This window comes from Hyperolius riggenbachi, chromosome 2 (genome assembly GCF_040937935.1).
Source record: "Hyperolius riggenbachi isolate aHypRig1 chromosome 2, aHypRig1.pri, whole genome shotgun sequence".
Classification (NCBI taxonomy): Eukaryota; Metazoa; Chordata; class Amphibia; order Anura; family Hyperoliidae; genus Hyperolius; species Hyperolius riggenbachi.
The window spans coordinates 363,467,929-363,483,657 of record NC_090647.1 but is presented as its reverse complement, the minus strand read 5'-3'; the positions used below and the strand labels follow the sequence as shown (position 1 = coordinate 363,483,657).

The 15,729-nt window shown below is 42.8% G+C and overlaps 2 protein-coding genes across 6 annotated transcripts in view; one reads left to right on the top strand and one right to left on the bottom strand.

Annotated features, from left to right (window-relative positions):
* Nucleotides 1-15,729, top strand: part of DCLRE1B (DNA cross-link repair 1B) — a 209,046-nt gene that overhangs the window by 4,358 nt on the left and 188,959 nt on the right. For all 5 annotated transcript variants that reach the window (XM_068269711.1, XM_068269710.1, XM_068269707.1 and 2 more), the window contains exon 3: nucleotides 13,458-13,623. In XM_068269711.1, the coding sequence (XP_068125812.1) occupies nucleotides 13,458-13,623 (166 nt within the window). The remainder of the gene's footprint in view (nucleotides 1-13,457; nucleotides 13,624-15,729) is intronic.
* AP4B1 (adaptor related protein complex 4 subunit beta 1) overlaps nucleotides 1-15,729 on the bottom strand; it is a 247,618-nt gene that overhangs the window by 82,228 nt on the left and 149,661 nt on the right. The window lies entirely within an intron of this gene.

Below are 15,729 nucleotides of genomic sequence, written 5' to 3'. Positions count from 1 at the left end.
GTTGTAAACGGCTAAAGAATTGTTTTTTAAACTGTTATTAAAGAGATATATAAAAATATTGTTGTGGCGCTTATTTATGCAGTATCGGTTGGCAGCATAGAGTTAGCAAGGAAAACCACCACCTTACACTATTAGCAGGGCTGTGGAGTTGGAGTCGTGGAGTCGGGCAATTTTGGGTGCCTGGAGTCGGAGTCGGGAAAAAATGCACTGACTCCGACTCCTAATGAATTTGTAACTGTAATTAAAATAGAAAATATGATAAAATGTTCTATTTCTCAGATAATAGTCATTAAAAATAATGTATATATACAGTAATAGCTGTGTTTAGTCCACAAAAATGAAATAAACCAATCAAAATTAGTTACTTGTGCTGCTTCAGTAAAGCAGTCCCCGTATTTTTAAGGTCAGATATACATATCTGATTGTGACTGTATATATGATGTGTACACAGGAAGCTCTTATATATACTAAATAACATCTATGCTGTAAGGATAAAGCCTGATGTGTAGCTGTGTCACTAATAGAGATGGTCAATGAGAAATATTTCTGCACTGATGCTGATTTATGCAAATGTATGCACTCCCTTTGCTGATGAAATCAAATAATTTGATATGTTGTTAAAATTTGATTTGGTGACTACAAATTAAAGGGTACCTGAGACGGATGAAAAGTAAAGTTTTATACATACCTGGGGCTTCCTTCAGCCCCCTTCAGGCTAATCAGACCCTCGCTGTCCTCCACCAACCGGATCTTCTGCTATGAGTCCTGGTAATTCAGCCAGTCAGCGTTGTCCGGCCGCATGCCGCTCCCACAGCCAGGAACATTCTGCACCTGCGTAATAGTGCTGCACAGGTGTAGTATGCTCCTGGCGGCGGAGTGTGTGCATGCGCACTACGCCCGACTGGCTCAAGTACCTGGACTCATAGCAGAAGATCCAGGTGGTGGTGGAGGTCAACGAGGGACTGATTATCCTGAAGGTGGCTGGAGGAAGCCCCAGGTATGTATAAAACTTTAACTTCATCTGTCTCAGGTTTACTTTGTCACACAGTAGTACTATACTCTACATATGCACTCCCCACAGAGGGAATCCACTGAGAATGCTGTGCACATTGAACACAGAGGTGTTGTCTGTCACCCATAAACCTTGTTCAGATTGTGCATGAAGAATGTGTAATAGAGGAAGAATCTCCTCATTCCCCTGCAGAGTACCTGCACATCATTCTTACATGTACCCACACTTACATTGCCTAGGGCCTGATAGATGTTCTTTGTTCCGCTTTGTACCTTTTACAAGTACTCTTACCAAGGACTACTTTTAGTCTAAAGGGAATAAATATAGTAGTCTACATATCCTTCTCACTTCAGTTGTCTTGTAAAATTCCTAAGCGTTGGCAGTTAAGAGACGAATTTCATATTACATACTTTTAATCAACAAAATTGTAATATGCAAATTAGAGGAGTCGGAGTCGTTGGAATCCTAAACTGAGGAGTCGGAGTCGGTGGATTTTTGGACCGACTCCACAGCCCTGACTATTAGAACATCAAAATAACTCCTGCGCCTGTGCAAATCAATTTTGCAAGAATAAATCCCTTTTTATAAAGGGATTTATTCTTGCAAAATTGATTTGCACAGGCGCATGAGTTATTTTGATGTTATTAAAGAGAACCTGAGACAAAGGATGTAAAAGAATTGATACTTACCTGGGGCTTCCTTCAGTCCCATGACCAAAAGTTGCTTCCCTGGCCGTCCTCTTGGGTGGCTCAGTTTGCCCGCTATTGGCCCTGGTAATCTTTCAGTCGGGCTCTTCTGCACATGCCTGCCCAAACGCGCCCGTCGTGTTCACATCACTGGAAGCATTCTGCGAACAGAGTTGCCCGGGAGGAAGACGAGGCAGGCAACGGTGTACAATGGAGGAAGCCTCAGGTAAGTATCAATTCTTTTACATCCTTTTTCTCGGGTTACCTTTAATGCTCAGATATGTATTTTTTTTGCCCCTTGATTTGATGTACCAACTACTGCAAATTCTGTTTCTAACCAGCTTTTTGAAATTTTTACTTAGGTCGTGGGGGCTTAACTACAGTACCTCGTTTTTGCATTGAAGTTGATTACGATTATTTAAAGTGACAAGGGAAAGTTAGTGTTAAGCATAAACAGGGCGTATCTATAATCGCACCGTGAGGAAAAATTGGCGCAAAAATGACCATAATGGGCTTGAAATAATGATAATTTTACTAATATTCTATTATACACTATAGTAGAATATCGTTAATTTAACCGATATTCTGCTATTACCCACCATACCCTAACTCTCACCTGAACCCTCTGCTAACTATGCCTAACTCTAACTACCCCTCAATTACTCCTAACCTCACCACCCACCACCTACTTCTAACACTAACCAGTCCCTATCTAAAAGAACTCCAAAAAAAAGCCATAGGCGTGCCTTGAGAATAAAGGATTGCTGTGCATCCAGGTCGTTCTCAAATGACCTATATGTGACCTAATTTTAATCATAATGAGTTGTAGAATACATTGTGATGTGTCTTGTAGCTTGGACCCCTGTTAAATAAAAATTAGGGACAAACTTAATCCATCATTCAAAAAAATTGTAATTTTCAAAATTATGATCAAACTTGGGAATGTTTCAGCAAAATTACAGGCGTCAGTAGCTTACAAAACACCCACTTTTGAATAGGCCTGGTTAGCTTTCCATAATGGTGACATTTGTGGCATTTTTCTGCTGTCCAGACTCTACTGGGGCCATGCAAACAAAGTATGGCACTAAAATACTTTGTGGAAAAAATTGGCCTGTCTAAAGCCACACGGACACTTAATTGTTAATGGCATGCTAAATGCCCAGATAGTTATCAGATTACTTATATGTAATGGTTCAAGGGCTCTGCCTCTGACACAGGAGACCTGGTTTCGAATCTTGGCTCTGCTTGTTCAGTAAGCCAGCACCTATTCAGTAGGAGACCTTGGGCAAGTCTCCCTAACACTGCTACTGCCTATAGAGCGCGTCCCAGTGGCTGCAGCTCTGGCGCTTTGAGTCCGCCAGGAGAAAAGCGCGATATAAATGTTCTGTGTTTGTTTGTTGTTTGATATATGTGATATCCTTTTAACTGTGACAAGTTGTAGAATAGATTTTAGTTTTTTTTTTTTTTTTTTTTTTTTTTTTTTTTTGTTGAGGCCTACAGTGGGATGCAAAAGTTTGAGCAACCTTGTTAATCATCATGATTTTCCTGTATAAATCGTTGGTTATTACGATAAAAAATGTCAGTTAAATATATCCTATAGGACGGGTCCCCAACCACCGGGCCGCGGCCCACTGCCGGTCCGTTGGCAGTTTCCAGCTGGGCTGCGGCGGGTCTGTCATCTCCCCCCTCTCCCCCGCGGCCGCAGCTCCTGTTGCCTTATAAACGGGCGGCCGCTTACGGATTTCCCCAGGCGCCGCTCTCCTTCAGTATCTCCGATAACAGCAGCGCGTCTTGCGGAGGAGGGAAGGAGGCGGGGCAGCGGTTTCCATGGTAGCGGCGTAGCATATCGCCGCTACAGGAAGCCACTGCCCCGCCTCCTTCCCGCCTCCACAAGACGTGCTGCTGTTATCGGAGATACTGAACGAGAGCGGCGCCTGGGGGAATCCGGAAGCGGCTGCCCGCTCATGAGGTAACAGAAGCGGCGGCCGCGGGGGCACCACCTCCCTATACTGGGAACTTTACTAGCCATGCTGGGCAGTATACTAGCCATGCTGGGGCACTATACTAGCCATCCTGGGGCACTATACTAGCCATGCTGGGGCACTATACTAGCCATGCTGGGGCACTATACTAGCCATGCTGGGGCACTATACTAGCCATGCTGGGGCACTATACTAGCCATGCTGGGGCACTATACTAGCCATGCTGGGGCACTATACTAGCCATGCTGGGGCACTATACTAGCTATACTGGGCACTTTACTAGCCATGCTGGGCACTATACTAGCTATACTGGGGTAACTATACTACTATACTAGCCGTACTGGGGCAACTATACTAGTCATGCTGCCGCACCCAACCCAACCCCCCCATAACCCGCTGCGCACAACACTGTCCACTAGGCCGCACACCACCCACATCCTCCCCCTGACCCCTCCCACCGACAACCCCGGGCCCCGGAGAAAAATTTGGTCAGAAAGCGGCCCTCGGGCCGGAAAAGGTTGGGGACCCCTGCTGATGCAAACAGTGATATTTGAGAAGTAAAATTAAGTTTATTGGATTTGCAGAAAGTCCGCAATAATAAAGTAAAATTATTTAAAATAAACACATGATGTAGCTGCAAATGAATATTACATACTAACCTCCTAGTCAGTTCCTCTAAGAAGCTCACCATTTTCTTTTTACAACAATCCCTTCCAGTTCTGACAATATTTTGTCAGAGCTGAAATATACCAGTTGCTGTTAGTTACAAGCTGTCAGTTACAACTAAATGTGCAAGGTAATGTCCATGTTTCCCTATGGCTCAAGTGGGTGATATTACAGTTTATCAGTATTCTGACCCAGTAGCTGTTATGGGGTAATGGCCATTTTTAAAATGGAGGACGGAGAATTCCATTGATCACAGTGGAAAAATGGGATGCAGGAGAGGAGAAAGAGATTGAGGATTAGACTACACAGGAGGTAAGTATGACCTGTGTATGGTTATTTTGACTTTATTTTCAGATCAGGTTCTCTTTAAATAAAATTAGACAGGTGCATAAATTTAGGCACCGTTGTCATTTTATTGATTCCAAAACCTTTAGAACTCATTTTTGGAACTCAACTTGGCTTGGTAAGCTTAGTGACCCCTGACCTGCATACACAGATGAATCCAATTATGAGAGAGTATTTAAGGGAGTCAATTGTAAGTTTCCCTCCTCCTTTAATTTTCTCTGAACAGTAGCAACATGTTAAAAACATTTCTCAAATGACCTGAAGACAAAGATTGTTCACCATTATGGTTTAGGGGAAGGATACAGAAAGCTGTCTGAGATTTCAGGTGTCTGTTTCCACAGTTGGAACATATTGAGGAAATGGAAGACCACAGGCTAAGTTCATGTTAAGACTCGAAGTGGCAGACCAAGAAAAATCTTGGATAAACAGAAGCGTTGAATGGTGAGAACAGTTAGTCAACCCACAGACCGGCACCAAAGACCTACAACATCATCTTGTTACAGATGTAGTCACTGTGCATCGTTCAACCATTCGGCACACTCTACTCAAGAAGATCCTGTATGCGAGAGTGATGCAGAGGAAGCCTTTTCTCTGCCCACAGCACAAACAGAGCCACTCGAGGTATCCTAAAGCACATTTGGACAAGCCAGCTTCATTTTGGAATAAGGTGCTGTGGACTGTTGAAACTAAAATTGAGTTATTTGGACATAACAAGGGGCGTTGGGCATGGAGAAAAAAGAACACACCATTCCAAGAAAAATACCTGCTACCTACAGTAAAATATGGTGGTGGTTCCATCATGCTGTGGAGCTGTGTGGCCAGTGCAGGGAGTGGGAATCTTGTCAAAGTTGAGGGACGCATGGATTCCACTCAGTATCAGCAGATGCTGGAGACCAATATCCAGGAATCGGTGACAAAGCTAAGGGTGCATACACACATCAGACCATAGTATTTGGAAAATGAAAGATCACAGACCAATTTTACCCCCATCCATGTAGTATGAGAGCCATACCTACACAGTCTATTCTATTGAGCTGAATTCCCCATCAGATAAAAATCTTTGCAAGATCCTGCACACAAAGATGCTGCAGACATGCAAAAGATCCCTTCCTGCAAAATGCATTCATAGTCTATGATTATCTGCAGATCCTCATACACACCTTGTTTAACAGACATTCATCTGCAGATCGGATCCACCAGGATGGATCTTCAGATCTGAAGATAATTGTCTGATCTGCAGATGAATGTCTGTTAAACAAGGTGTGTATGAGGATCTGCAGATATCATAGACTATGAATGCATTTTGCAGGAAGGGATCTTTTGAAGGAACAGATTTTTTGCAGATACTGATCTTTTGAATCTGTACAGCATCTTTGTGTGCAGCATCTTGCAAAGATTTCTGTCTGATGGGGAGTTCAGCTCAATAGAATAGACTGTGTAGGTATGGCTCTCATACTACATGGAAGCGGGTAAAATTGGTCTGTGTGTGATGTGTGTATGCACCTTTAAGCTGTGCTGGGGCTGGATCTTTCAACAAGACAAAAACCCTAAATACTGCTCAAAATCCACTAAGACCTTTATGCAGAGGAACAAGTACAACTTTCTGGAATGGCCATCTCAGTCCCCAGACCGGAATATAATTGAAAATCTGTGCTGTGAGTTAAAGAGAGCTGTCCATGGTCAGAAGCCATCAAACCTGATTGATCTAGAGATGTTTTGTAAAGAGGAATGGACTAAAATACCTTTAGGGCCCATTTCCACTATCGCGAATTTGCATGCGTTTTTCGCATGCAAATTTGCATAGCAATACAAGTGAATGGGACTGTTTCCACTTGTCAGGATTCCTTTGCGTTTTCCTGTGCAGAAAAAATTTGCGTGGCAGAGCCATCAGAATTCGCATATCGCATACCGCTATGCGAATCGCATACAATGTATTTAATAAGAAATTTGCATGAGGTTTGGGTATGTGAATTTTCATGCGAATTCGCATAGAAACAATGGAAAAGCACACCAGCACTGCCATGGTTAAATTCGCATAAATCGTCATCCATGCGAAATTCGCATCCGCATGCAAATTTTTACCGCGGCGATTCGCACCGCACAAGTGGAAATGCAGCCTCAACCAGAATCCAGACTCTCATTGAAACCTACAGGAAGCGTGTAGAGGCTGTAATTTTTGCAAAAGGAGGATCTACTAAATATTGATTTCATTTGTGGTGCCCAAATGTATGCACCCGCCTAATTTTGTTTAAACAATTATTGCACACTTTCTGTAAATCCAATAAACCTTCTTTCCCTTCTCAAATATCAGTGTGTGTCTCCTATATGATATATTTACCTGACATTTTTTTATCGTAACAACCAACGATTTATACAGTAAAATCATGACGATTAACAAGGTTGCCCAAACTTTCGCATCCCTTTGTATGTCTTGTGAATTACTTTTCAGCGCCAAACTGAATGAAAAGTAATATTTTTTATTATCATATATTCAGTACCAAAATAAAAAGATTGTAAAAAAAAAACAAAAGTGACAATTTAAGGCCTCTTGCACACTGCAAGCGATTCAGATTCAGATTCCGCTTTTTAATCTGTTTTTACATCCGATTCCGATTTGCAGTTTGCTCCCTGCACACTACAAATCGGAATCTGAATCAAATGTAAAAACAGATTAAAAAGCGGAATCTGAATCGGAATCGCTTGCAGTGTGCAAGAGGCCTAAAACCGAATACATAAATTGTTACCTTAGGGGCTCCGCTTTTTTTTAAATTGTATGCCTATGCAATGAGGTTATATTACACTACTGTTATTTTTGCAAATGGGGGCTTGTGATTATTGTGAGGGTACAATGTGAAAACAAGAAACACAGAAAAAAATACACCTTTACTTCCAAATAATTTATTTATTGTATTTATAAAGCGCTAAACTATTATCCCCATGAATTGTACAAGGGACATAGTTTAAATGTTTGGATAACAAGGATAAATGGGCAAATATAACATGTGGGTTTTATGTTTGGTAGCGTTGTTTTTTTTTTTTTTTTAAACTAAAGTGGATGGAGATGGAGAAATAGTTAATGTTTTCATTTTCCCCCCCTCCATTTTTTCCCTTTAAAAAGCATAGAGAATAAAATGATTACGAAAAAAAATAATTACCCCCCCCCCCTCCCAAAAGCCTAATTTGTCCTGAAAAAAAACAAGATCTAGATCATTTAGGTGTGAGAAGTAGTGATAAAGTTATTTGGGGAATAAATGGGAGATGCGCTGACATGTGAAAAGTCCTCTCGTCCATAAGGTGAAAACAACCCACGGGCTAAAGGGTTAGACAATACCAGTTGTCTGGCAGCCCTGCTGATCTATTTGGCTGCAGTAGCGTCTGAACAACACCAGAAGCAAGTATGCAGCTAATCTTGTCAGTTCTGATAATGTCAGAAATACCTGATCTGCTGCATGCTTGTTCAGGGTCTATGACTGAAAGTATTAGAGGCAGAGGATCAGCCGGGTTGCCAGGCAAATAGTATTGCTTAAAAGGACAATATGGAAGCCTCCATATCCCTCTCGCTTCAGTTGTCCTTTAAGTTTTGCTCTGGCAGCCTCTTGTAGCCTGCTCGCTATCTGCACACTACTCTGGGCTTGCGTGGATGACCCCAAAAGGACCAGCCGTTGACACCTATGCTTCCCATGTAAGCTGCTGGCTAATTAATGAGGGAATAGCCCATCATCTGTGACTTGCTTGTGCATGGCAGCAACACTACTGTATCACACACAGAAATGTGGACAAAGGAGAAAAAAAATATTGACTGAATGAATATTCAGCACTATAGTACACTTAATGTGCTTGAGAATTACCATTTCTGATATAGTAAACTTCTGATATAGTAAAATACTTTGTCTGGTCCCTTGGAGTTTTACCCTAGAGATTCTACTGAAATAGTATTTCAAAGAAACTAAAGTACCAGGACAGCTTTTTTTTTTTTTTTTTTTTTTTCCTTCCTTTTTTGGTATTTCAATTTCTTGGGCATTGTGTCTTCTTTATCCTGTGTCTTCGCTTTTTTTTTTCCTCCCCTCACCCCGCCTTCTATCCTGGTCATTAGAAACACAAGTATTCACATAAAAGCCATGACCACACTCCATGGATGCCCCACAGACACGAAGTTGGGGGCAACATCCAAAATTAGGGCACAAGCAGTAGTCACTACCCAAGAGTTTCTAACCTCTTTCCATGGTAATTAAAATGATCCACTATTTGGGCTTTAAGTCGAAAGTCAAAGACCACTGCTGAAGAAATCTTGAAGGCAGATGGAGGACTGTAACCACCGAAGTGATCTTGATCTGAAAGAGTATTTTGTGAGTTATAAAGATTTGCATTGAGTCAGAGGTTAAAGGACAACTGAAGCGAAAGGGATATGGAGGCTGCCATATTTAGTAGTGTTGCAGCCATGCACAAGCAAGTCACAGATGATGGGCTATTCCCTCAGTAATTAGTCAGTAAACAGTCCTTTTGGGGTCATCCACGCAAGCCCAGAGTAGTGTGCAGATAATGAGCAGGCTGCCAGAGCAAAATTCAAAGGACAACTGAACCGAGAGGGATATGGAGGCCGCCATATTTATTTCTGTAATGTTTGCGGAATAATCTCCGTGGTCAGCGCACAAGATGTGCGCTGACACGGCGGAAATCCTCCACAAGCGTATGAAGGGGGGAACCCAGCTTTGGTGCAAGCACCAGTAGAGGGCAATTCCCACCGGCAGATGGCGCTGTGGGGTGCAGACGAGTACAATCGCTGCACGGCCACAGATGCCAGATGGGGATTGTACAGATCACGACAATGCGGGGCTGGACAGCCCTTAAAGAGAAAGAGCTCAGGTACAGGATGAATGTGTGTTCACCAATCTTGTCGCGACCCTGCGACGGTGAACACACATCAGCAGAAACAAAAGTAAGAACGCGATCGCGAGAAGGGCGATCGCCAGAAGTGACACAAGACAGATCAGAACAGCGCACGAGAGGAGCAAAGGCACAGCAAATCATACAATGAGAAGATAAGGAAAATAACAAACGCTTACTAAACGCGAACACCGCACTCATTCGCAACAGCGAACGCGTTTATCGCGCGGTCTCCGCGTGTTAAGCACAACAGAGACAAGCACGCCTAACTAGCCACCGACAGACAAGCACGAAACAAAGAACGTGAACGCTTGCTTAACGGTTACCTCACTGAGCCTACAGCAAGCGCCCGTATCAGACAAGACAGACAAACGAGAAACAAGAACTAGGCAGAAAGGATCCACCGCTCTTCCGCCAGAGCAAGTGTGATCCAAGCAGGAACACAGATCAGAAAGATCCACAGCCGCTAATGCTAGCGGCTAGTGCGATCTAAACTCAGGAACAAGAAAACAGATCAGAAGGATCCACAGCGCTAGCACTAGAGGCTAGTGCGATCCAGGAAGACAGAACAGAAGGATCCACAGCACTAGCGCAAGGCGAGTGCGATCCAGGCAAGACAGAACAGAAGGATCCACAGCACAAGGCGAGTGCGATCCAGGCAAGACAGATCAGAAGGGGCTACCAGTAACAACCGCTGCTCCGGTTAGCACCCAGACACACAGAACGATTTCCTGTCGACCACCGCTGGGACAGGACAATCGCAACAGACAAACAGATATGCAATCCTAACTGCACTAGGGAAACTGCCTAGTGCAGTCCCATGAATTACTCTAAGCTAACTTTAACAAGAAGTAGCATGGCTGACACTCTAGGAGTGTTTACTACAAACCCTGAAGGAATGACCAGCAAAGGACTCTGGGAAACATAGCTCTTTATACTGCCAGTCATCAAAGGAGGCAGGTAGGGGAATTGCATAACGAGTGTATGCAAATTCCTCAGCAGCAGAACAGACCAGAAACTTGTAATGGAAAGACAGGTCTCTCTTCCAGAGACCTGCAGCCCACAAACTACAGGAATGGTCAAACAGCTGTCTGCCAGTGCAGCCAGCTGAGCGGATCATCACAATTTCCTTTTAAGTAATACCAATTGCCTGGCTATCCTACTGTTCCTCTGCCTCTACTTGCATATGCAGTGTTTCTGACATTGTCAGATCTGACAATATTAACTGCATGCTTGTTTCTGGTATTATTCAGACACTACTGCAGCTGAATAGATCAGCAGGGCTGCCAGGCAACTAAAATTGTTTAAAAGAAAATAAATAGGGCAGCCTCAATACTCTTCTCACTTCAGTTGTCCTTTAAAAGAGGGCTTTTGAGGAATGAAAGGACCAAACAGGTTCCATATAGCTACAGGAGACTTGTAAGCAGGACTGTGTGAGTCACTTTCTATTAAAGAGATCCTGAGATGGGCTGGAGAGAAAAAATTAAACATTCCCATACAAAAATACATATGAGTGTCCTACCCTGTTTCTATTTTCACACCACTCTTTCCAGAGGAGCTGTGCTGATATAGTTTGATCAGACTTCCAACAAAAAATACATTACCAGTACTGCTACATGTGCATCAAAAAGTTCCAAAATGTATTATGTGACAAGTTCCACAATACAAAACGGTCAATGACAACACATTTTAAAGTCAAGGCAGACATGGCTGGACAATATCTCTGTAAAATTGGGCATGTTCCAGTGTGGGGGATGTATTGTCTGTAAATATGTTTAGAAAACCAAATATTTTAAGACTGCAAGGGGTGATAAATGTTATGAAATACGGGACAACATTAATTGTAACTCTGAGCGAGTAGTGTATTGTATCCGATGTCCCTGCAATCTCATGTATGTGGGGAAAATAAAAAGATTAGGGACCAGAATTGGTGAACATATAAACCATATCGAAAATGCAACAAAGGACAGTCCATTGGGAACACATTTTGAGAAGTTCCACAACAGGAATCCGAAAGGACTGAAATTCAAAGGTATAGTGAAGCAAAAAATTCCAAAAAGAGGAGGAAACATTGAAAATGAACTTTATAAGATAGAGGCTAGCTGGATATATCGCTTGGGCACTCGAATTCCATCAGGACTGAATTCTGACCTCAATATGGCCTATTTCTTATAACTGAAAGAACATATTGTGATTACTGTGAACTGAAGTAAAAAATTAATGAAAATGAGGGATAAATTAGCAGTAAATTGAAAATGTTCTACATTGCCCTATCCATGGAGAGGTGGAAATACAGGGGTATGACTCATTATGAACAATATGGCAAAGCTTAATGTGAGGCATTTGCAGCAAATTAATTTGTGCATAATAGTTGCGGTGATTGACAACTTTCCACTCTCACCTAGTTTACAGATGTAAAGAGACGTGAGAGGGGAAACAGTAACCGTCAGTTGCTTTGAAAAAGCCCTGTGGGCGGGGCGAAATGCATAAGCAGGAGGCGGGGACCAGCACAGTGAGCGCTCACGTGGTCGCACTTCATGCCACCGCCACACAAGGAGACCCTCCCGTTTGGATGGTGGAGTCACGGTAAGGGGAGCAGCGTGGATTGAAGGGACACCTCTCCGCAAGCCCCCAAAGTTGCTGCAAACTTGGGAGATGGAATCCTGTTAAAGTATAGTGCGGAGGATGAGTCCAGTGCTACACGGAGGAGCCTCTCTACAGGACACGCACTCTGACAACTCAGTAAGCAGAGACTGCATCTGAATGGTAAAATCCACTATTATGCTTTTGAACGGAAGGGCGATATAACCAGGAATAGGGATATTGTGCACAATCCCAGTGAATCCTATGGCCAAAAATGACAGTGTACTTGTAGCAAGTCATTTAAAGGGGAAGTTACCAACATAGGGAAGCATTCCAATTTACCCGCAAAGCAGGGGAGATAACAGAAGCATCTTGGATAGCAAAGTTAGATCTGAAGTGAGTGTGCATGAGGCCTCAGTGTGCGTCGGTGGTGGGACCACATAAGACCAATAAAGATTGTGGGTCGTCCATTTTTGCATAGGCGATTGGCTGGGCGATTTGGTCAGACCAATTACGATCTGTGGTGAGTGGTATAAATATCAGAGCACTCACTGTGCTGGTCCATGTTTTTAGTTGCTTGGTTTTTAAATGTGTTGTCATTGGCTGTTTTGTATTGTGAAACTTGTCACATAATACATTTTGGAACTTTTTGATGCACAAGTAGCAGTACTGGTAATGTATTTTTTGTTGGAGAAAAAAATTAAACATACCTGGCATTTCCTCCAATCCCCTTCAGGCTGATCACTTCCTCGCCGTCCTGAGCAGCCCGGATCTTCTGCAATTCAGCCGCAAAGTCCTCCAGTCTGGTGCGTACGGTGCATGCACAGTCTGGCCGGGAGTGTTCTGCACCTGCGCAGTACTACTATGCACAATGCTCCCAGCCGCGGGAGCGTGCACTTACAGACTGCGCTTGCGCTGACTGGCCCTGACTGAAGGACTTTCAGGGCCAAATTGCAGACGATACAGGTGGCGGATGAGGACGCCGAGGAAGAGATCACCCTGGAGTGGGCTGGAGGAAGCCCCAGGTATGTATAATTTTTCCTCCAAAGCCCATCTCTGGTACACTTTAAAAAATGCTTTTTTGTTTGTTCTTTAATAACATTGTAAAATTAGAAAACAGAAACGCAGGTACGAGGAAGCAGATAATAAACTTTATTTTGAACAACCGTATACAATCAGTAGAATGCTGCAGCTAAATGACATTGAATTAAATCAATAATGAACTCTGTATTATTGTGATTTGAGTTTTTTTGTTCCTTTAACAAACCTCTGTACTGAGTTAATGTATTTTCATCTCAGGTTGACAGTCAGTGGATCAATGCCCTAGAGATCGGTGTGTGCCACATGCTGCCGATGGATGACTGTGGAATTGAGACTGTTTCTGTTACCTTAATAGATGCCAACCATTGCCCTGGTTCTGTTATGTTCCTATTTGAAGGATACTTTGGTACAGTCTTATACACAGGTAAATCTGATGTGACACAATTCTCCCTTGATTCTCTTACATAGACAATATTTCTTGTCATATTATCGTTGGGCGGACCAAGCAAAATTAAGTATTTTTAAGTCTGACGTGAACGGCAGTGCAGTGTTTTATAATCCTTTAGTGGAAGGGACTTTAAGCCTGCGTTTTTCTGCCTTTCCCTTAGTTAGGTTCTTTGCTGTTATTTCAAAAGACTGCTCATTTTTCTGATTCCTGCAAGGACAGTGGCTTCAATTCATCAAGCATTACTGCATTCGGTAATGCTGAAAACAGCTGAATTTTCTAAACATTTTGTAAAATGTCAATTCATCAAGGCTGTTACCGCATGGCAAGCTGAAATTATTGAGCAGTGAGGTACATTACTGACTTGTGCAGTAAACGCCTCCAATAAATGTCAGCAAATGTAAATTCATGAACTAAAGTGCACCGCACTCTAACAGTTTAATGTGCTATGGGTATGCAGAGGAAACTGTTAAAGCAAAAGGGGGGTTACCCACAAAATGACACCACTCTGGATTCAAGAATAATTTACTAATTTTATTATATCCAAATTGCATAAAAACAACCTCAATCACTGATCCAAACATAAGCCAATAAATAGCAATATATCAATCAGATTGAGTAGACCTGGTGTATCAATATATGTAACCTGCACTCAGTCTACTGTAATTAGACTGTGTGTCGGTGTATGAACCCGGGTGTATACAAGTGCAAGGAGCAGTATATAAAAAAAGTGCAAACTGTGCAATAAATAAACATCTCAAAATACTGGTGTCAATCATACAGAGAAAAACCACACAGTGCAAATGTAACAAACTGCAATATAAAGTGATATTTCTATAGATTATGATGCCGGCAGGTAGCATAAATGTGCAATAAAAGTGTATATGTAATTCACCCAGGTGTGAGATAGGGACCAGGATTTGATCAGGAGGAAGGAGAGAACAAGTCCACTGCTTCCGCGTGCGTCGCCACGCTTTGCCAAGACCAAACAGCCTTTGATGAATTGAAGCCAGTGTCTGCAATCCAGTGGTCAGTGATATCATCTAGGAAGAGGAGAAAGTTCTATCCTAGTTATACCAGGACTACACTACAGGGAGTGCAGAATTATTAGGCAAATTAGTATTTTGACCACATCATCCTCTTTATGCATGTTATCTTACTCCAAGCTGTATAGGCTCGAAAGCCTACTACCAATTAAGCATATTAGTTGATGTGCATCTCTGTAATGAGAAGGGGTGTGGTCTGACATCAACACCCTATATCAGGTGTGCATAATTATTAGACAACTTCCTTTCCTTTGGCAAAATGGGTCAAAAGAAGGACTTGACAGGCTCAGAAAAGTCAAAAATAGTGAGATATCTTTCAGAGGGATGCAGCACTCTTAAAATTCCAAAGCTTCTGAAGCGCCATCATCGAACAATCAAACGCTTCATTCAAAATAGTCAACAGGGTCGCAAGAAGCGTGTGGAAAAACCAAGGCGCAAAATAACTGCCCATGAACTGAGAAAAGTCAAGCGTGCAGCTGCCAAGATGCCACTTGCCACCAGTTTGGCCATATTTCAGAGCTGCAACATCACTGGGGTTCCCAAAAGCACAATGTGTGCAATACTCAGAGACATGGTCAAGGTAAGAAAGGCTGAAAGACGACCACCACTGAACAAGACGCACAAGCTGAAATGTCAAGACTGGGCCAAGAAATATCTCAAGACTGATTTTTCTAAGGTTCTATGGACTGATGAAATGAGAGTGAGTCTTGATGGGCCAGATGGATGGGCCCGTGGCTGAATTGGTAAAGGGCAGAGAGCTCCAGTCCGACTCAGATGCCAGCAAGGTGGAGGTGGAGTACTGGTTTGGGCTGGTATCATCAAAGATGAGCTTGTGGGGCCTTTTCGGGTTGAGGATGGAGTCAAGCTCAACTCCCAGTCCTACTGCCAGTTTCTGGAAGACACCTTCTTCAAGCAGTGGTACAGGAAGAAGTCTGCACCCTTCAAGAAAAACATGATTTTCATGCAGGACAATGCTCCATCACACGCGTCCAAGTACTCCACAGCGTGGCTGGCAAGAAAGGGTATTAGAAACTAATGA